Source organism: Camelus ferus, chromosome 2 (genome assembly GCF_009834535.1).
Source record: "Camelus ferus isolate YT-003-E chromosome 2, BCGSAC_Cfer_1.0, whole genome shotgun sequence".
In the NCBI taxonomy this organism is placed as follows: domain Eukaryota; kingdom Metazoa; phylum Chordata; class Mammalia; order Artiodactyla; family Camelidae; genus Camelus; species Camelus ferus.
Genome location: NC_045697.1, coordinates 49433795 through 49454978, shown reverse-complemented (window position 1 = coordinate 49454978; position 21184 = coordinate 49433795). Strand labels below are relative to the sequence as shown.

Below are 21184 nucleotides of genomic sequence, written 5' to 3'. Positions count from 1 at the left end.
TGAGGTTTCTGAATTGGCCTCTCATATTTACAGTTATCCCAGTGCAAATAGCAGTTAATGTCTTACCAAATAACCCCCCTTCGCTATTGCAGGGTAAACCAACTAGATAAGCAGTCCTGGAGCCTGGCTGCACTTTAGAATCACCTGGGGCACACTTAAAACGCTCCAATAGCATGGCCTCTTACTCAGAGATTTTGATTTAATTGGTCTGGAATGGGGCCACAGACATCCTGTTTTCAAATATCCCAGATGATTTTAATGAGCAGTTAAGGCTAAATCACTGGATTAGACGCATGATTTTGCTGTTTCTTTCTAGACCAATTAAAAAACTCTTTTTAAATTAAAACCCCCTTGAAGCCAATCCCTATGGTAATTGATAAAGGAAATTTTCTCAAAGTCTTGAGTGTATACATAGGAGTCGCCTACTGCAGGACACAGAGCCTAAAGGGTGTATAACAGCAAACGGCGAGGGCCCAGAAGAAATAAGAGCCAAAGCAACTACTTCCCAGAAAACTGGTTAAAGCAAGCAGAAGAATGGCCTGATGTGAATCTGTGGCTGTGCCATCTAGACTCAAGAAAGGAACTCGGAGTTTAGCCATTGACCCACCAAGCTCCACGACAGCCATCCAATCCTGAATTGACAAGCCAAGGACTTTTGTAGTTTTTGTGTTTCAAGAGTCTGGGCACAGCTTTACAGGAGCCTCAGCTCAGGGTCTCACAAGCCTGCAGTCAAGGTGTTGGCCAGGCTGCATTCTCATCTGGAGGCTCCACTACATCTGGAAGAATCTGCTTCCAAGCTTATTCAGAATGTCGGCAAAATTTATTTCCTCGTATGATTGGAGGCTTTGGATTTTTGTAGCCATCAGTTGGAAGCCATCTGCAGATCCTACAGGCCACCCAAAGTTCCTTGTCATGTGGGTTCCCTCAATGTGGCTGCATGTTTCCACAAGCCAACAAGGAGAATCTCCTGCTCCAGTCTACTAACGTGGAATTTTATATAGCATCATATAGTTACAGGACAAACACCCCATCACCTTTGCCATATTCTGTTGATCAAAAGCAAGTCACAGGTCCTGCCAGCACTTGTGGAGACGGGAATCAGGCAAAGGCGGGAACACCAGGAGGTGAGACATCACTGGGGTAGGGGTCACCTTAGGGTCTGTTTCCCAAACAAATGACGGCATATAAACCAGGGATTGTTTATAATCAAACCAAACAGATAATATTGTCCTGGAAAACTGGAAAGGACACTGGATGGAGCCAGGGATCAGGGGTTCTGGTCTTGGCCATGGCATTAACTAGGTCACATATCCAGCTGGACTTCAATTTCCTGTACAAATAAAATGAGGTAGGGGAGATACCAACCAAAGAAATGCATATAAAATAGCATGGAGGCACTATCATTCACTGTTAGCAAAACTTAGAAATGACTGCACTCTGAGCTCATGAGTTTATGGGGAAACTAGTGTGCTCAGTCCTGAAAAGCAACCTGTCAGACGTTCACATCTGTGGCGATTAATGTTACACATCCACTCGGCCGTGGGGTGCCAAGATATTTGGTAAAACATTATTTCTGGGTGTGTCTGTGAGGGTGTTTGTGGATGAGATTAACACTGCAATCAGCAGACTGAGTAAAGCAGATGGCCCTCCCCAGTGTGGGTGGGCCTCACCCAATTCACTGAAGTCCTGAAAAGAATAAAATGCTGAGTAAGGAAAAGACTCCTTATCTTTGCTTGAGCGCCTTTAAGCTGGGACATCTGTCTTCTCTCACCTTCAGACTCTGACTGACCAGAATCAACCGTCAGCTCTCCTGGGTTTCCAACCTGCTGACTGCAGATCGTGGAACTTCTCAGCCTCTGCAACCACGTGAGCCAATTCCTTACAGTAAACCTTTTTATGGACTAATAAGACTCCCTTTGACAAAGTAATCCCAGTCTTGGGGCTCTAGCCTGTGAAAATGTATAAATTCAAATGATTTTTAGGAAACAGGCTATCTGCACAAAGCTATTAACCACAGTGTTGAATATAATATAATATATATATGATATATATATATATAATAATGAAAAACCGGAAACAAGACACATGTTTAACACTAGGAGAATGGCTGCATAGATTATACTGCATCCATTTGAAATTACGCAGCCTTTAAATGCATAATCATGAAGACTATGTAGCAACACAGATGTGAACTTATAAAATAAAAGCAGAACATTAGATTACATAAGCATTATAGTTACAACAAGAAAAAGTAAATAATGAGAAGAATCCATACGTTTGGGTCATGGGGTTACACAAATAATTTTTCATAACTTTCTTTTGCCAATAAGACATTGCATATCTTTTATTTATTGTTTTTATAATGAAAACAATGAAGGAGTTGAATTATCAGTGGTTCTTAACTGGGATAGACTTGAGAATTTAAAAATACTTACATCTCGGTCCTACCTTGTGAAAATTCTGAAATGGGGCTAGGGCACCTACATATTTAAAATACATACACACACACTCTAACTTCACCCTCCACCCCAAGAATACAGGTGATTCTGATGCATGTTGGTAGGCAAAGCCACAGCATAAAGTTCCACAGTTTCTGGAGAATAAGAGAACTGTTCTAGCAACGAGCTCAGCACTGCTCATGAGGCACCTCGGGCGATGGAGACCAGGCTGGCCTTAGTGTGCGCCTGGGCTGCTGCAGGCACTGCTGTTGGTGTTTGTGGTTCGTGGGCAGTCTGAGGCATCGCCCTCTGAACAGGACTGCTCCACAAGGCGGAAGGCCTCCAGGAACTCATTGATGTCAATGTGGCCATCCTTGTTGAAGTCAATGCTCCGGGCAAGGTCGCAGATGCAGTCATCTGTGATGTCAATGTTCATATGAGAGCTGAACAGCTTCCAAGTCTGCCTGAACTCGTCCAGTGAGATGAACCCTTACCAGAGAGAGCAAGTCACTTAGTCTAGTTTTCAGTGCTCGTTTCCTCTGACATTCTTGCAAGGACACCTGGTTGCAAACAAAGACACCCAGGGCCTAGTATCCACTTTAAACTCCCAAGAGGATCGTGCAAAATCACTACATCACCAGTGGTCCTCAGCTGGGAGCAAGTTTGCTCTTCTAGGGACGTTTGTAAATGTTTCGAGACATTTTTGATTGTCATGGGGGAGGGGGGAGGGTGTTACTGGCATCTAGTAGGTAAAGGGCAGGGATGCTACTAAACATCCTAAAATGTACGGGATGGGCCCCCAAACAAAGAATTGCTCAAGCCAAAATGTCAGCAGTGCCACTGCTGAGAAGCCCTGCATTAAATCATCCCAAACATATGCTAATTTATTCTGCTTATAAAAAGCCTTTGACCTATATGTCTATGGTCAATTGACTTTTCACAAGGGTTCCAAGACCATTCAATGGAAAGAATAATATTTTTCAACAGATGGTAGGGGACAACTGGATATCTACATGCTAAAGAATGATGCTACACCCCTACCTTGCACTACAAATAAAAATTAACTCAAAATGGATTAAAGATCCAACTGTAAGAGCCAAAACTGTAAAACAATTAGAATACATAGGTATAAATCTTTGTGACCTTCAGTTACGTAACATTTTCTTAGATATGACAACAGAAGCACAAACAACAAAAGAAAAAAAATTGGACTTTTTTAAAATTAAGAACTTTTTTGTATCAGACGACACTACCAACAAAGTGAAAAGATGACCCATAAAATCAGAGAAAATATTTGCAAATCATATATCTGATAATGGCTTAATATCTAGAATATATCTTAAAAAACAACTCAACAATAAAAAGACAACCCAATTAAAAGATGGATAAAGGATTTGAATAGACATTTCTCCAAGGAAGATACGCAAAGTTCAATAAGCACAAGAAAAGATGCTCAACATCATTAGTTTCTAAGGAAATGCAAAGCAAAACTATTAAAAGATATTTCACACCCAGTAGAATGGCTATAAAAGTTTTTTTAATGGAAAATAACAAATGTTGGTGAGGATGTGGAGAAGTTGGAACCCTCATACATTGTTAGTAGGAATGTAAAATGATATAGCCACTGTGGAAAACAGTTTGGCAGCCCCCCTAAAAGTTAAACTTAATTTTACCATGTGGTCTAGCAGTTGCACTCCTGGGAATACATCCAAGAGAACTGAAAACATATGTTTACACACAAAGTTGTATATGAATGTTCATAGTGACATTATTCATTATAGCCAAAAAGTGGAAATAATCCAAATGTCTATCAACTGATGAATGGATAAACAAAATGTGATATATCCATATAATGGAATATTATCCAGCTATAAAAAGAAATTTTGAAAACTGACACATGCTGTAACATGGATGAACCTTGAAAACATACTAAATGAAAGAATCTGGATCCCAAAAGCCATGTATCAAACTATTTGTATGAAATGTCCAGAATAGGCAAATTCGTAGAAACAGAAAGCAAATTAATGGTTGCCAGGGATTGACAGAGAAGGAAATGAGAAGGGGGAGTGACTGCTAATGGGTATGGGTTTCTTTTTAGGGTGATGAAAATGTTCTAAAATTAGATGACGATAACAGTTACACAGGCTTGTGAATATACTATAAAAGCACAGAGCAGCACATTTTAAATGGGTAAATTATATGGTATGTGAATTATATCTCAAAAAAAGTAATAATATTTGAAAAGGCCTCTGGACCACTAAAGAAATAGGGTGAGGGTATACAGGACCTCCTTGTACATTTTTTGGTAACTCTTTGTGAATCTATAATTATTTAAAAATTAAAAAAAAATTTATTGAAGTATAGTTGGTTTACAATGTGTTGGTTTCTTGTGTACAGCATAGTGTACAGTTCATTATATATATATACATATATATTTTCTTTCATATTCTTTTTCATTATACATTATTGCAAGATATTGAATATAGTTCCCTGTGCTATACAGTAGGATCTTGTTGTTTATCTATTTTATATATAGCACCTAGTATCAGCAAATTCCAAACTCCTAATTTATTCCTCCCCCTCCTTTCCCCTTTGGTAACCACAAGTTTGTTTTCTATGTCTATGAGTCTGTTTTATAAATAAGTTCATTTGTGTCATTTTTTTTTTTGGATTCCACAAATAAGTGATATCATCTATTTGTCTTTCTCTGACTTACTTTACTTAGGTCCATCCATATTGCTGCAAATGGCATTATTTAATTATTTTTTATGGCTGAGTAGTATTCCATTATATATATATCTCACATCTTCTTCATCCAGTAATTCATCAGTGGACATTTCCATGTCTTGGCTATTGTAAATAGTGCTGCTATGAGCATTGGGGTATATGTATCTTTTTGAATTAGAGTTCCCTCTGTATGTATGCCCAGGACTGGGATTACTGGATCATACAATAACTCTATTTTTCAGTTTAAAAAAAAATCTCCATACTGTTTTCCATAGTGGCTGCACCAATTTATATTCCCACCAACAGTGTAGGAGGGTCCCTTTTTTTCCACATCCTCTCCAGCATTTATTATTTGAGGACTTTTAATGATGGCCATTCTGGTGTGAAGTGATATTTTGACTTACATTTCTCTGATAATTAGCAATCTTTTCTCTGATAACTAAGCATCTTTTCATGTGCCTATAAAATTTTTTAAAATAATACTTTGGGAATGAGAATTGCAAAAGCCTTCCTGTTCTGGACACTCTTCATTACTTTGTGGCTATCTTTGATAGAACTGTAAGGGATAGCACATCTAATAGTTCTTCCTGTAAGAAGTTTATCTTCCTCATTCAGTTGGTCTTCAGTCTTCTCTGCCAACCCCTTTCTATACGAAAAATTCATGTTGCTCAAGTAATTTTCTAGTTTCTGCCATTTATGAGCATTGCCAATAATTTTGCTTGAGTAGAGAGCAAAATAATAAGGGAGGAGACCAAAGGGTGGGAAGTAAAATACTTGCTATGTGTCAGAAGTGACAGGATAAGGAGTGCCTTTACCTGAATGATCACTGTCTATGATCCTAAAAATGGTCTCCAGGTTGGATCGGTTTCGATACAGTGTTTCCAGCAAACTTGACTGTATGTTCTGCAAGAAAAAATTCTTATTCCTTCTTTTATGTTTAGGCTTCTCAATATATAATTAACATAAAATCAACCCTGACAATAAGACTCCTGAAAGAACCTGAAGATGTTTTATGATCCCTCACCCCAACTCCCTCCAGCCTACTAAATAATCTAGCAGTTTAAGAAGCACCTACCCCATGATGAAACGTTCTAAAATTGACCATGGTGGTGGTTACACATATCTGCAAATATACTAAAAACCATCAAACTTTACACTTTAAATGGATGAGTTGCATGATATATATGAATTATATTGCAATAAAGCAGTTTGTTGTTTTTTTTTTTTAAAGTACATAACCCAAGTTCTCACATACATTACACATAAGTATTTTTGAACAAATACCTTTTTGAATGGGGGAAGCAGCACTGCATCAAAGAAGTCAGACAGACCTGGGTTTGAGTCCTAGGTTCTATAATTTAGAAACTCTATTATCCTAGGCAGGTTACTTAACCCCTGTGAGCAGTGTTCTCACAGGTATACTGGTGCTGATTACAACCTACCTCTTTGGGTGGTTTTGTGGGTCAACAGAGGCAACATATGTAAATCACTTAACACAAAATTTGATACGTAGAAATTCAACAAACAGTTGTTCCCTTTTCTCATTTATCTCCCCTTTGGGATTCTCAATATTTGGCTGTTTCTGATTCGAAGTTCTCATAAGGGGCTTGAAGGCCCATAATATGCTCTCGACCACCATTTTCATACCATTACCTCATGGCTCAATTTTTCTTTGGCCAAGTTCTCCAGCCAGGACTTGTACTCCAGCATGTTATCTGTTTGGCTGTTCACCAGCTGCGGCCGCAGCATCCGCCATGGCAGTCCCAGATGCAACACAGACTCCACAGCTGCTGCCCAGTCACTCAAGGTGACTAAACCTGCAGGAAAGAGCTCACTTGTTGACTTGTCATGTATAAATTTGGTTTCGTGCCCAAGAACGCATTCCTTTTTATCCTGACATTCTTCTTACTATCTGTAGGTGACAGAAATAATGGGCACTGTCATTATTTTTGTTGCTCATGGTAGGGTTGTTTGGAAAATTGGATTGCCAGATAAAATACAGGATGCCCAGTAGGTCTGAATTTCAGACAGACCACAAAAGTATAAGTGTGTCCCAAATATTGCATGGGACATACTTATATTTAGAAACTATTTGTTGCCTATCTATAATTCAAATTTAATTAGGCATCCTGTTTTTGTTTGCTAAATCTGGTAATACTATTGGAAGTCACAGAAGACTCTTGTAAACAATATCATAAAACATTATATAATATAGCTCTATATTGATACAGAGATATATAGCATTGGTTGTTTATGTGTATGAAAAGATATTGCTATGACTTTATGACTGTTCCTGCTATTTTTCAATAGGGCTACATTGTAGTCAATGTCCATTAGACATTCCATTGAGTTGAGAAAAGACAAAATTTTCAGCTCAGATAATAGAACGCAGAACAGATAAGTACACGCGTAACAACAAGAAACCAAATCATTGATCTTTTGTTAGTCTTGGATCCACTCTTGTAACTTGTCCCCCCATTGCTTTTTGCTTAGTTCTGGCCTTGTCACCTTTCCCTTGACTCCATTTTTTTCACTATTTTCATTTATATTTAGCCAAGTTCACATTCTGTTAAAAGCTTAGAATTTAAAAATTTAGAAACGACAACTAGGATGTTAAGTTGAATAAAATGGAGGAAGTAGTCAAAGAAGTCTTCTGGTCATTTGGTCCTTAAATATTTATTTGCTAACAAATGCAAGACAGAGATTTTTTGGCCAGCTTCCTTCCTCTATGAATATTTTACTTGATTAGTCTTACCAGTTTTATCTTTGTCATGCTTCTTAAATTCAATGAGAAGATCTGAGGAATGGGCAAATAACTTTTCCCGCAGGGCTCTCAGAGCTGACGCCTCCACTCTGCTAATCCTGGGACAGGAGACAAAAAGGAGCATTTAAAAAAATTAGTGTAAAAGAAAGTCATGGGTTTTCACCAGATTTTGCCTATCTCTTTCTTAATGTCTCAGCTTCCCAAGAGCTCTCAGGTTTTGAGGGAGGAGCTCCATCTCTTACATTCCCCCAGTGCTCGCCTGCATTTCCCTGTTGTGCACAAAGAGGGCCGGTCTGGGGATGCTGCTGTCCTTCCCAGGGCAGGATAGTGGTTAGAGCAGAAGTTCTAGAGAAACACCACTTTTGTGGTCGTTACCTAATTACGCTGTACTTCATTTTCTCTGTCTGCAAAATAGGGATAAACATGGTACCTCACCCATAGGATTATTGTGAAGATTGAATAAGTAAATTCATATAAAGTACTCAGAAGAACACCTGGGACATAAGAAAGCACTCGACAAATGGTATTAGCAAAATCATATGCTTTTCTTGTAATTTATTATTTTGTTAAAAAGTCACAAGGCAGGATTTATGAATAACAAAATAACACTAGTTTAGTTTTCTTATTCTTACTGAGTCAACAGAGTAATGAGGGGCACAGTACTTGACCCCAAATAAGTGTTCAGTAAATATCTGTAGTTGAATGAACAAGAAGATAAAAAGAGATAAAAGGTAAATATATACTTTGTCCGTTCTCATAGAGGAAGCAGCCTTCTATAAATGATAACCAGATAGCCTATCTTTTCCAGTGCTAAGAGTTTTAAAAAAACAACCCAACCAACAAAAACACCCCAGTTCAGTCATGTTTGATGAAAGTTTCCCTTGAAGTTTAAGGTACTTAGCATAATATTCTCCATAGACATCCCCCCTACCCCCCGGAAAAGTGTGAGCTGCACAAAGCTCATCTCAAATTTTATGGGTATGGGAATGTTTCTGATTTTTCTGGAGAGTTTGTTGTTTTATCAGAGGCTAAAAGAAGTATGGGACTCTCCCCCCCCAAAAAAGGTTAAGTCCCACTGGTTTGGCAAAGCATTTAAACCATTTCTGGTAAATTGTAGTCACTGATGTTTATCACGCAGGGATGTAGTACAGCAGTGCCCTTGGGAGCCATCTGGACGCACAGGGCTCTCTGTGCCTACGTCAGGCAGCACGTGTTGAGCACTTACTGGAATTGCAGAGCTCTGCATGGATCATCTGACTAATCCTCCAACACCACCGAGGTAGGTATGACTGCTGTGCCTCGTACAGGGTAACTGACTAGCCCAATGTCACATAGCTAATAAGGGGTGAGGCCAGGAATCAATCTTGACAGGTAGACTCCAGGATGGCTACACTGTTATCCTGAGATGTGGATTTAAACCATAAGTAAATGGATTCTGAATGAGGGTTCCTCTAGGAAAAACATGTGATCTTGAGTTTGTGGCCATTGAGACCTCAGTTGTTGTTGGTCAGAGACATTTCCCCGCTTGTTTCTAAGTTCTCTGTTGTGGTCCAGATAGTTGAAGCTGTTGGACAAGTGAGTTCTGGGTAAATCAGAAGATGTTGTAGTTGCTTTAAGTGAATTTCAAAAAACTGAGTGCTCTTTAATTATGTTATTTAAACATGTTATTTATAGGATTCTCTAGAGTGACTCCTTTTGTAGTGACAATACCTAAGTCACATGGAATAATGGCATTCCAGGTGCCTGGGGCCCACTCCTGAAGATTTTAACTCTAATTTGCTGGGATGAGGCTCAGATGGCTGATTTTTTTATAAAGTGCCAGAGATGATTCTGCTGCATAGTAGGTTTGACTATCATTTGATGAGTTTAAATTTTCACATAATACTTCTTTTTGAGTGATGCTAGCCTTGATTGTGTATTAACTTGAGTGTTTAATAACTTGAGTGATTTAAAATAATGCACTCTTACAGCACTCACACAAGACAGATGCTAAATACTTTTTCCACTAGATTTATGCTAACTTTGTTTTGATTTCTAATTGCGTTTGATAATTAAAGGAGTTTGTTCAGCAGCACAACAACTGTATCTTTTAGCAGTTTATATACTCTGGGGCCACCTTCTCAGTGGGAGGCAGTACTGCAGAGTTGCTAAGTATGTGAGTTCTGAAATAAGACTGCCTGGGTCAAGGCTCACATTCACAGCTTATTAGCTGTGTGACCAGTGGCCAGTGGATTTAACCTTTGCTCCTTAATGATCTCATCTGTAAAACTTATTTAGTAACACTGTGTATTTCATAAATTCAAGTGAAACAATATATAAATTCTTTATAGTAACACTTTGTGTGTGGTAAACTCTCAAGGAAAGTTAGAGCTCATAATCATCTCAACAGAAGCCATTTAGTAATAGTATATGCTTCCTTCCCAGAAAGAAAGGAGCATTGTTAACAAATGTATGCACTGAAATCCATCTGCCAAGTCCCCAGATAGTGAAAAAAGCCTTGTCTGTCTGATGAGAGAAAACAGAAGAGTGACCCTGAAAAGACTCAGTAGCCTGTTATGTGGACTTTACCCAAGACATACCCTCTGCTAATAATTTCTGTCACTTCCATTGAGGATGGATGGGTAGAGATTTGAGAGCGTACGGAGAAGAAAGAGGAGCCCCTGTTATAATGTCTATTCTAGATCCTACTGCTGACATAGCTAAGTTTTGAATACTGACTTAGAATCTGGATAAATGTAATGACATTTGAGCTTCAAATCTTCCACCAACACTATAATTCTGTTTTTTTTTTTCCTGAAAATCATTCATTGAAAAGTCTTGCCTCTGCCTCATGGTGAGCTTGTGAGTCGCCTTGTTAGCTTGAAACTGCACGATGTGTGGGGTCAAAGCTGGCCCCAGTTTGACATAGGCTCCTCTGTTACTGCCAACTTCATAGTAGTTGGAGGCAGAAAAGATGGTTAACACCTAAACCAAAACAGAAGAGAGACAGGCATTCAGGTTCAGTGAAGAACTCTTCATCCTCAATCCAGTAGGGCCCAACCCAGTTTTGGGGGTGGCTGTTCCTTCTTGACCTCATCTATGTTTGTTTGTTTATTTAGTCATTAATGCTAGTAGGGCAGGAATTGTGACTCAAGTAGTAAAACCTTGAATTAGGACATCCACAACACGTTTTCTTCACATCTTTATCGCCAGGAAAAATAGCAGGGAGTGATAGAAAACTCTTCATTTGGTTCAACTCAGAAGCAAGCTGGGTCTGATACACTGGGATGGTCATTACAACTAGCAGGCAGATCAATTATTAAAGCTGGGGTGAAGCCTCCAGGCAGAGTTCCTACGGAGTGTTGTGCCTCCTCAGATGCTCCATGATAAAGTTTCCATTGTCCATACAATTGGGAAAAGCTGGACACTGTGTCTCTTCTTGGAGATTTACAGTGAATACAGGAAATTAAAGGTTCTCAGAAGCCCTGCAGTAAAGAAACTTATACAACTGTTTAACATTCCTGTTAAACATTTCTTGCACTGGTTGATCTCAAGCTTTTTTCCCTGCATGGAGACCTGTAATTCTCCTGTAGAGTTAGTATTCTTGGGAATACTTTCATCCTAGAGGCATTAGGCTAAACAAACAGTGTAGGGTTTGGAGATGCCCAAAGACTTAGTCAGGATGTTAACTGGGCTCCTGAGAAGACAAGTGATCTGAGTCCCTGCCTGGGGCAGAGTGCAGAGATCCTGTGATCCTGCAGTGTAGTTTGAGACACGTGACAGTAAGCAATGTGACAAAGAATAGACATGTGGCTGGGAAAACACAGGGCTGTGTCCATCCATGAAGCGGGACCCTATCTGCCCCTTACTTTCCTCTCAGGGTATTGGTAAACGGTGGCCTCAATCAAATTTTAAGTTTTAAAGAGGCTACCAAAGTCAAGGATAAATGACTGGAAAGGGTCTAGTTGCTTTGAGCAAGTGGGTTAGGAAACACAAGGCACAGCTGATCGTGAGGAGCCGAGAGCCTTAGCTCATCCGTCCACACCTGGGAGGGGCTGTTGGGACCGCACTTGTGCTGCGGCCGGCATCCACCCACCTTGCGGTTGTGGCAGAATTCGTAGCCTTCGGGTTTGCACTCGTGTGAGCGGATCAGGAATTGCAGACTGTATTTCTGTAGCAGCCGTTCTGTCACGTTAGGCCCAAAATAACAGCCTCCCCCTCGGACAGTGTTGGCTTTGCAGCCCTCCTGAGCCATGGGGTCACTCCACAGTATATCCACCACCTGTAGAGACCAAGACAGGGTTCCTTCCTAGAAACTAGACAGACAGTCAGAGTGACTCTTATGGAAAGAGGAAAAAGAGGAGAAGAGGAAACTATTTGAATAAAAATAAGTGAATAACTTTCCATGCCATCAATATTTGACATACATTTATATTTTGGAACCCTGAGGTTCTAGGCTCTTTTATTACAAAGTGAGTGTCTGTGCACATTGTTTGACAAATATGTGCCACTGCCTTGAAAATAAATCATTTGTGAAGGCTCAACACATAAAACAGACAAAAAGGGAGCAGCTCTGGTAGAAGCTTTGATCACAGCCAGTAACCTTCAGTCAGCCTGTGCTCCAGGCTCCTGGACATTTGCCCCAAAGAGAAGGCAGAAGTCCTGGGGCTGGCAAAACAGTCTCTCATGCAGCATCACAAGGTCCCAGATGTGGTCCTGGGAAAGTGCATCTGAGTATTTTATTTCTTAAAATAATTTCCAAAAATTTTAAAGAATTTGCAGAAGAGCTGAGCCATTTTCCTAGCAAAGCAGATTCTACCCTATTGTTACAACACTGACAGCCAGTCTTGTTCAACACACATAAAATAATTGGATGTATTTGTTTAAGAAAACAACTACATTTGATTTATAAATACCAGCACATTATTATTGAGTCATAGTTTGCAAAAGGAGAGACTTGCATTGTAAAATTTCAATTCTCAGTTGATGTTGAAGTCCAGATGGATAATTCAGGGAGCATGTAACCTAACTCACCATCTCTCTTGACGGAGGTTTCTACCCTCAGTCAGCTGTGACTCGTCCTTCCTCACCACCCTCCCCATCCAATCAGTGAGTTCTGCTAATTTTAGCTCTTAAATAATTCTGAACTCTCTTCTCTTTATTGAATGAAGCTTTAGTTGCCATTTTTATAGGTCAAAGTGGTTGAACACCACCACCAAGTTCACGTAGTTTTGTTAACACTACTACACAAGATCACCGGCATCATCTCCCATCTGGACCACAGCAGTCTCCCTGCCAGTCTTGCCCCAGTGAAATGTGCCCTCCATTTGGCCGCCAGAGTCATCGATTTGGGCCAGTACTGTGCGTGCCTACTGAATATCCATTCTTCTTTCTCTTCCTTGCTAACAGAACACTTACTGGGGTATTTGGCATGGCAGTGTGCCTGGCTAAATACTTGCTTTCCCACTCTCCCTTGCAGCTAGGGGGTGCCATGTGATGCAGCTCCGAAGATTTTGGGAAAGCCTTTAGTTGCCTGAAAACAGAATAGAATCTGCTGAAGCCCTTTTGACCTTGAGCCACAGTGGCCATCTTTCTGACATATATATGTCAAATATATATTATATATATTAGCAGAAATATATATATATTAGCATCCAATAAAGGGTGGCTTACCTTCTTACCCAATAATGCTAGCTCACTAAACCAAGTCTACTCAGGCAATAGAGCCCACCTGCTTCATCTTCCCATCCTTTATAAAACTCTAAAGTCTATGAGTCATTAGGCAAAGACCAGTTTCCTTCTGGGGTGTTCTAACCTGAGGGAAAGAGAGAAAGAGGGGCGGGGAAGAAAACACTGAATTTACATGCAAGGAGGAAATTGTTCGCTTTTGGAAATCCTTGGTCCCTCCCGACGGCGGCCGAATTGCCGGGAGCAGCGCCTGGCCGCACGCACCTGCCTCCACTCCTCCTGCGTGGGCTCCAGCTGCTCCTCCGCTTCCGATGCCGAGGGCACGGGCTCCTCCTTCTCCTCGATCGCTGGGAAGCCCGCTTGCTGCCGGCACCTCTCCAGCTCCAGGTCCACGGAGCGCCGCACCTGCCGGGAGAGCTCCTTGGGGTCCGGGGCGACGCTGCAGGGGACGCTGGAGGAGCGCCCAGCTCTGGCGGCCTTGTGGGCGCTGGGGTGGAGAGGCGAGGAGGGGAGAGAGCGACTTTGGGGGAGAAACCACGGGGAGGGTCTCCCGGCAGAGCTCATCTGGTTGTTTTTCCCCTTCTCCTCCGCCGGTTTCTTATTCTCCTTTCTCGTTTTGCATCTCAAGGTGGAAACGATCTGAAAATGTCCAGAAGAGATACAGATGTTGGAATAAAACCGTTGCTCCTTTCTGAGCAGCATTTTGGCATCAAGTCAGCGCTCCTCACTCTGGGCTCCATGGTTTGTCCGGGCCCATGGCAAGGGCAGCACAGAACTGGGTGTAAGCCTTTGGAAGCTTTTGTAGCAATTTGATATTGCCGACATTCAAGCGCAAGGTCAGTGGGCTTATATTTTTCGTTTGTATTTCATTTTTCTAGTAGCTCACTTTTATTGTATTTTACAAAAGCATTGATCTGTGACAAATTAGAAATTTATGAAACCTGATCTTCTACCACAGATAATTGGAGAAATGCTAACCTAGGTCATTGTTTCTAGGAACCTAGTGATTTTTAGATAAGGGTGAGAAGGGGCACCTGTCTCATCAAGGAGAGCCCGTATTGACTTTCCTGTTGTTCCACAGGTATGAAAGCAAAGCAAAGAAATGCAGCTTGTGGTTGAGAAATGTTGGGATGGGAAAAATTTGATGCTTGCTGGGGGATAGGCAGCACTTAATGGCAGTTTACAGGAGGTGCTATCTTACCTGCGGAGGAAGCCTGGCCCTAACTTGGAAGATACTCTTCTTGCCAAAGGGACTGAATGTGGTCCCTCTCTCTGACTCAGAATCATGGTAGTGGGACTAGACAGAGAATGGAGACACAAATGGAAAGAATTTTGACAGCAGGAGAGGGTCAGGTCACAGAGCAGAGCTGTGGCATCCAGCAAAAGGAGAGAGCAGCCGTCCCAGCGTGCCTGAGGGCCACAGGATCCACAGGGATATCAAGGTAAAGGTCTGATTCACAAAGGGAACTCTGTGCAAGTACGTAATCAAGGGGTGAGAACTTTCTGCAAATAGATCCAAGGACGGTGGTACAAGAAAGCCACGTCCCAGTGTGGACTGCCTACGGGCAGGAACAAAGACGGACACTCAGAGTGGCTCAGCAGTGCCTTACTGATGTTTGAAGAGGGTTCCAGATGGAAGAGAATAGAACAGAGGTTATTCTCTGACGTTGGACAAGTACTAATTACTTCCTAGGCAGTTCAGCTCTGCGCACAGAGTGTGAAAGTCCTCAAGATGTGAACGGACTCAACCACCTCCTTCTCTCCTCGTTGCTAAGTCACAGCAGGGGCCAGTCCATCGGTCTCACCCCACCAGGTAACTTCATTTTAAGGATGTACCTGCCTCAAGAGGCATCCCTGACTTTGGTTCTTTAGGAGAATTGTGTTGATATGTATAGAGAATAATGGTGTTAATATGTATTGAGCCTTTTCCAAAAAGGTGCCGTCTGGGCCCTTTATATGAATTCGTTGATTAGCCCTCACACCCCTGTGAGATGGCATCTTCATTTATAGCTTCACATGAATTAACTGCCCAGCCCTCACACCCCTAGGAGGCAGCATCCTCACCTATAATACAGGTAGGAAAACTGAGGCACAGAGATACTAAGACTGCACCAGGACGGAATCTGGATACCTGACTACGCAGCCCCTGCTTCTCTGAGTTTCTGAAACTGTGGGTGACATTAGTGAAATCCATTTCACCTGTAACCTGCCTTCACTAATCAAGGTCATTTTAATTGTTGCTGCAGACTTGCATGTCCTCCAAGCAGCACGGAGCCTAAACAATATGTTTGCCTGAGCTGTTTTTCAGGAACTTGGAGTCAGCTGCATCTCGTCTGAGCTGAACTAGTTAAGAGTGAATGGGACCACCCACCCTCCAACTGAGTATGTGCGCATCCACTTGGCGACCTTCTGAACGTGCCTGTAGCCTAGTTACGCCTGCGCAAAACCACGATTACTGCACCTTTTTCCAATCACCTTTCCCCACGCTCCCCACGCCTCAGACCGCCCTGCTTCTTTGTTACCCCATAAATACCCTAAGCCCCTTGCCTTCGGGGAGGCTGAGCTGAGATTTGTTCTCTGTCCCTCTCTTTGCTGCAGACCTTGGTGTCTCAGCCTCATAGCTTGCTATGCATCAGGCAAATGGAACCTGGTTCAGTAACAAATCTGCCAGCCAGGAGGGAAGTCCAGGTGAAGCTTTTGCCCCAGGTTCTCGGCCCCTTGCTGGTATTGAGAGCCTGTGGACAAGTCCAAGCAGCTGCCTGGTCCCTCTATCACAGGGACCGTTCCCCTGGACTTCCCTGCAAGATGCCGCCGACTTTCAGTGCTTAGTTTCATTCTGCAGCGAAGAGACAGCTTTGGGGTTGCAATATGTCTTTTGGGTGAGAAACCTTGTTAAAGCAACACCCCTGTGCCTAGACCATTTGGCAGTCCTGAAAGGACTTTCTGTCTACTCCGCCTTAATAGTTAAGAACTGGCAGTTGGGGACTCGGCCTCCCGGCGACTGCAGCAAGGACCCTCGCGAAGGTTCTGTTGCGGTGACCACTGGAAGCAAAGCCCGTTCGAAATGGCAAATGTTAATTCCGTCCCCGTTTGTAGCCCTCTGGCTGCATTTCCAAAACTGAGAAGACTTTCAGTTATGAATCCATGGAGAAGAGATCTTTTTTGGCAGCACTGCATGGCCACAATATCCTTTAGATTTTTGCAGCTATATTTATTTTGTAAATGGGAAGAAAAATGGGATGAAATACCTTACGTACAGTCTTTTATTATTGTATCAGTATAAACCTGTGCAAAGAAAATGTAAGATTATGATCCAATAGGAAGGGAAGGCAAAGAAACCTGTTTTGCTTGATTTTAATGAAAAGGAGGATGCCTTGCTGTTAGTTCGGTCAGACACCCCAACTGCTCCTCCTCCCCCTTACGGGACGGTGTTGCTCTTCCATTGCCAGCACGTGAGCCTCAGGCTTGGGCCCCTCACCTTGATCTCTAAGGATCCAGAAATAGGGATGGTCTCCAACATACCCAGCAGGGTACTCGATTTGGCCAAGGATCTACCCAAACTCATAAGGGGCAATATCTGTTCAGGTAAGTTCCCACTGAGGGTGTGAATTCTGAGTTGGGCAGCCAATGGGATTGACCTGGTTCCACTCTCCTTTTCCTACTTCGCATTTATTTAATTGGAAGAACAAAACACGAACCTACAGAGATGATCCAAAGAGAATGGAAAATCTTTTTTTCATTGACTTTTGCAACCTATAACCCAGCCTGAGCAGATGTTTTTAATCGATGTTTTGCAACCTGGGTAAATGTATTAAACACCCTCCTCACTTCAGAAGAATGTAGAATGATGCTGGATGAAGCTGGGGAGGAGATAGATCGGCTTCATACAGAAACCCCTCCCTGGCCACCCAGTGTGGGCTGCAGCAAGCATAGCTGGACTAACAGCAGATACTAACTGGGATGTGGATGCTGAGGATAGGTCAAAACTTGAACATTATCGAGATTGCCTTCTTGCTAGATTGAAAAGAAGGGGACAAAACAAGCCTTTAATAAAGTACAGGAGGTAAAACAGAAACTGAATGAGGATCCTTCAGAATTTCTAGAAAGGTCTTTAAAGCCTAAAGGCAGTATACAGTTACAGAGCCTGAGGCCCCAGAGAATTTAAACATGGTTAATATGTCACTTACTGGTCAGCGCACCCCCCGCCCCCATACACAGAAGAAACTGAAAAAGGTGGAAAGGGCTGTAAGGATGCCTATGTCTCAACTGGATGAAATGCCATTAAAGTTTTTAATGGCAGAGACCAGGTTCAGGAGAAAAGGGAACAGTGAAGAAGGAAACAGGCCACTCTGCTTGTGGCTGCCTTAACACAGGGAGGAGCCCCATGAGGGACTCAGCAAAAGTTAGGAAGCCCCAAGCTTCCACTCAAGTGTGGCACCTGATAGTGAGACCCACCAGTGTGTATACTGTAAACAGGAGCGACAGCAGAAAAGAGAGTCCCATCCTAAACAGAACTCTCAGAAAAGGTAAACAACAGGTGGCATGCCAGGTGCCCAAGCTGAGAATGGCAGTGATCAAGAATGACGGGTCCCAGGGGTTCCTTTCAATCCCAGCGAGCCCATCAGCATCTCCCCTGCAGACCCCTGGGTAACTACGACAGTGGGAAGTCAACTTTTGGATTTTCTGATCCATATGGGGCCACTTAGTTTTAAATACCTGGCTTTCTGAACTTTCTTCTGAGACTATGTTAGTAACTGGGGTATCTGGGAAACCTTGAAAAAGACTTCTGCTGCTAGACCATCCGTTGGGAAAAACCCATTTGAAGGGTAGCTTTTCCCATTCCCCTTCTGGGACGAGATTTACTAAGTAAATTTAATGCCAAGGTTACCTTTGTACCTGGATGAATAGACGTTAAAGTACCACCAGAGAAGGCATGCACATTGCAGGCTCTATTGAGCCAACCCAAAGAGAACACCGGCAACCATTCTGGATGAAATACTGCAGAAGGTGAGTCTGGAGGTTTGGGCGTATGGGAGGCTGGGGAGAGCCAAGATGGCTAAACCCATACAGGTTAGGATTTGCCCTGGGGCAAAAATCCAAATTTAAAGCAGTACCTGTTGAAGGAATAGGCAAAGCATGGAGTTCAACCGCTGCTAAACACCTTCCTCAAATATGATTTAATACGCCCCTGCCAGTCACCTTACAATGCTCCAGTTTTACGAGTCCAGAAACCAGGCACAGATGATTATCAGTTTGTTCATGACTTAAGAAATTGTAAGATATCAAATTGTAGAAGATATTGATTGAGTAGTCCCTAACCCATCCACTCTGCTCACTGCTTGTCCTGAGACTTTTGTTGGTTTACCATGCTGGAGTTAAAGGATGCCTGTTTTGGTATCTGCTTGGGTTTTGAATCCCAAGAATTGTTTGCTTTCAAATGGGAATATCTAGATACAAAAGTGAAAGCACTGCTGGGCAGTACTTCCTTGGGGATTTAAAAATTTCCCCACAATATTTGGAGAAATTCTGGCAAAAGCTTTGAGGGACACTTAACTAAATGAGGGAGCCCTGATCCAGTATGTGGATGATATTCTGATTGTTTGTAAGACCAAAGACACTGCCGACCAAAATATGGTTTTGACTTTGAACTCTTTTGGTTGAATGAGGCTGTAAGGTGTCCAAGAAGAAGGCACAAGTTTCTTAGTCCTCTGTTAAGTGTTTGAGTTTTGAACTCTCACAAGGACAGAGAGACTTGCTCCCTGCCAGAGAGAATCTCTAGCCAGGGCCACAGTTCCCACTGCTAAGTGGCAACTGCAGGGATTCCTGGGAAAAACTGGATTCTGCTGCATTTGGATCCCCAACTTTGGACTCATAGCAAAACCCTTTTAGGAAGCTCTTAAAGGAAGAGACAGTAAACCTTTAGATTGGACTGGGGAATGCCATAAGGCACTCCTGGCTATCAAAGAAAAACTGCTAACTGCCTCTGCTGTAGGTCTTCAAATACCACAAAGCCCCTGGACTTACTTGTTCATGAGAGATAACGAATCAGCCTTGGAGTCCTGATGGAACCTGGGCAGCATAAGGATGCCTGCTGCATATTTCTCAAAGCAATTAGATACTGTCACTAAGGAATGGGCAGTTTGCCTTCGAGCGATGGCAGCTACCTGTGATATTTTACAAGCAGAGAAATTTACACTAGGACAGCCTACCACACTGTCTACCTCTCCTCGTAGAACAGAAGGGAGGACACTGGTTAGCTTCAGGAAGATTAAGAAAATATCAGACTATTATTATTGGATAATCCTACTGTTACTCTGAAAGCAGTCTCCACCATGAATCCTGCCACTTTGCTCTGAATACTGAAGACTCTGTGCATAACGGATGTTCAGCTAATTGAACAGGTCTGTTCCAGTGGTCTCAACCTGCTGGACCAGCCATTGGAGAGCCAACACGTTGAGATGTTCACAGATGGGAGGAGCTTCACAGACCAGGAACAATGCAGAGCCAGGTGTGGGTTGACTCATGAAAAGATACTGGAAGCAGAAGCCCTTCTCTCAGGTACCTCCGCGCAAAAGGCAGAACCTACACCCCTGATGAGAGCCCTCCATCTCTCTCGGTAAGGATAAGAGAGTAACTATTTTCACTGATTATAAAATATGCTTTCTTGGTGTCCATGCCCATGAGGCCATTTGGAGACAGACAGGACTGTTACTACAGGGAAGAAGGGAATTAAACATGCCAAGGAAGTTTTAACCTTATTAGAAGCTGTCATGGAGTCAAAAGAATTAGCTCTTGTCTACTGTCCAGGACATCAGAGATCAGACTGTCTGACTGCTCAAGGGAATAATCTAGTGGGTCAAGTAGCAAAGCTAGCAGCCAGGACTAAAACACCTAGATTCGCAATATTGGCCCCGATCCCCAATGTGGATCTGACAATATGCTATCCAATGTATTCTCCTGCAGGCTTGGAAAGGGCCAATGAGTGGGGATCTGACTGGGGTCCTGGCCATTCTCAGGATGCTGAGTATAAGAATGGTGGGTTTATAATAGACAAGGCAAGGTCCTTGGATCTGAACACCTGATGGAAGAGGTTATAAGTTATATACACCAGAGTACCCATGATGGGAGAGACGCCACCCTCCAGTGGATTCAGACATTCATTATAGGATCAAACATGCAAAGGACAATTCAAATGGTGACACAGAAATGCACGATCTGTGCTAAAAGTAATCCTAAAACTGGGCCACTGCCGTTAACCAGCAGAGCCACTGGAAACCTTAGGTACTTGGTAGTACTTGTGGACACTTCTACCAGTTGGGTAGAAGCATTTCCTTGCCAGTGAAAATGCTTCTGACATTGTTTGAGTCCTACTAAAAGAAATAATTCCTAAGTGTGGGCTACCTATGTCCATTTGGAGTGTCAGTGGAGGGGACTTTATAGCAGGAATAACTGAAGAAGTATCTGGAGCCTTAAACCTTCCTTGGAAATGACAAGCTTCTTGGCGACCCCAATCTACTGGCAAGATGGAAAAGATGAATTTTACTCTCAAAAAGACTCTAGCTAAAATTTGTCAGGAGATTAACTTAAC

General features: G+C 42.4%; 1 protein-coding gene across 2 annotated transcripts in view; it reads right to left on the bottom strand.

The window, feature by feature from the left end:
• Positions 1-2318: 2318 nt before the first annotated feature.
• PPEF2 (protein phosphatase with EF-hand domain 2) overlaps positions 2319-21184 on the bottom strand; it is a 41396-nt gene continuing 22530 nt past the window's right edge. For both annotated transcript variants that reach the window (XM_006176321.3, XM_032457830.1), the window contains 7 exons: positions 13861-14235; positions 12005-12190; positions 10751-10893; positions 7921-8027; positions 6819-6982; positions 5981-6068; positions 2319-2927 (listed from right to left, as the gene is read on the bottom strand). In XM_006176321.3, coding sequence (XP_006176383.1) covers positions 2674-2927; positions 5981-6068; positions 6819-6982; positions 7921-8027; positions 10751-10893; positions 12005-12190; positions 13861-14235 — 1317 coding nt within the window. In that variant the 3' untranslated portion in view covers positions 2319-2673. The remainder of the gene's footprint in view (positions 2928-5980; positions 6069-6818; positions 6983-7920; positions 8028-10750; positions 10894-12004; positions 12191-13860; positions 14236-21184) is intronic.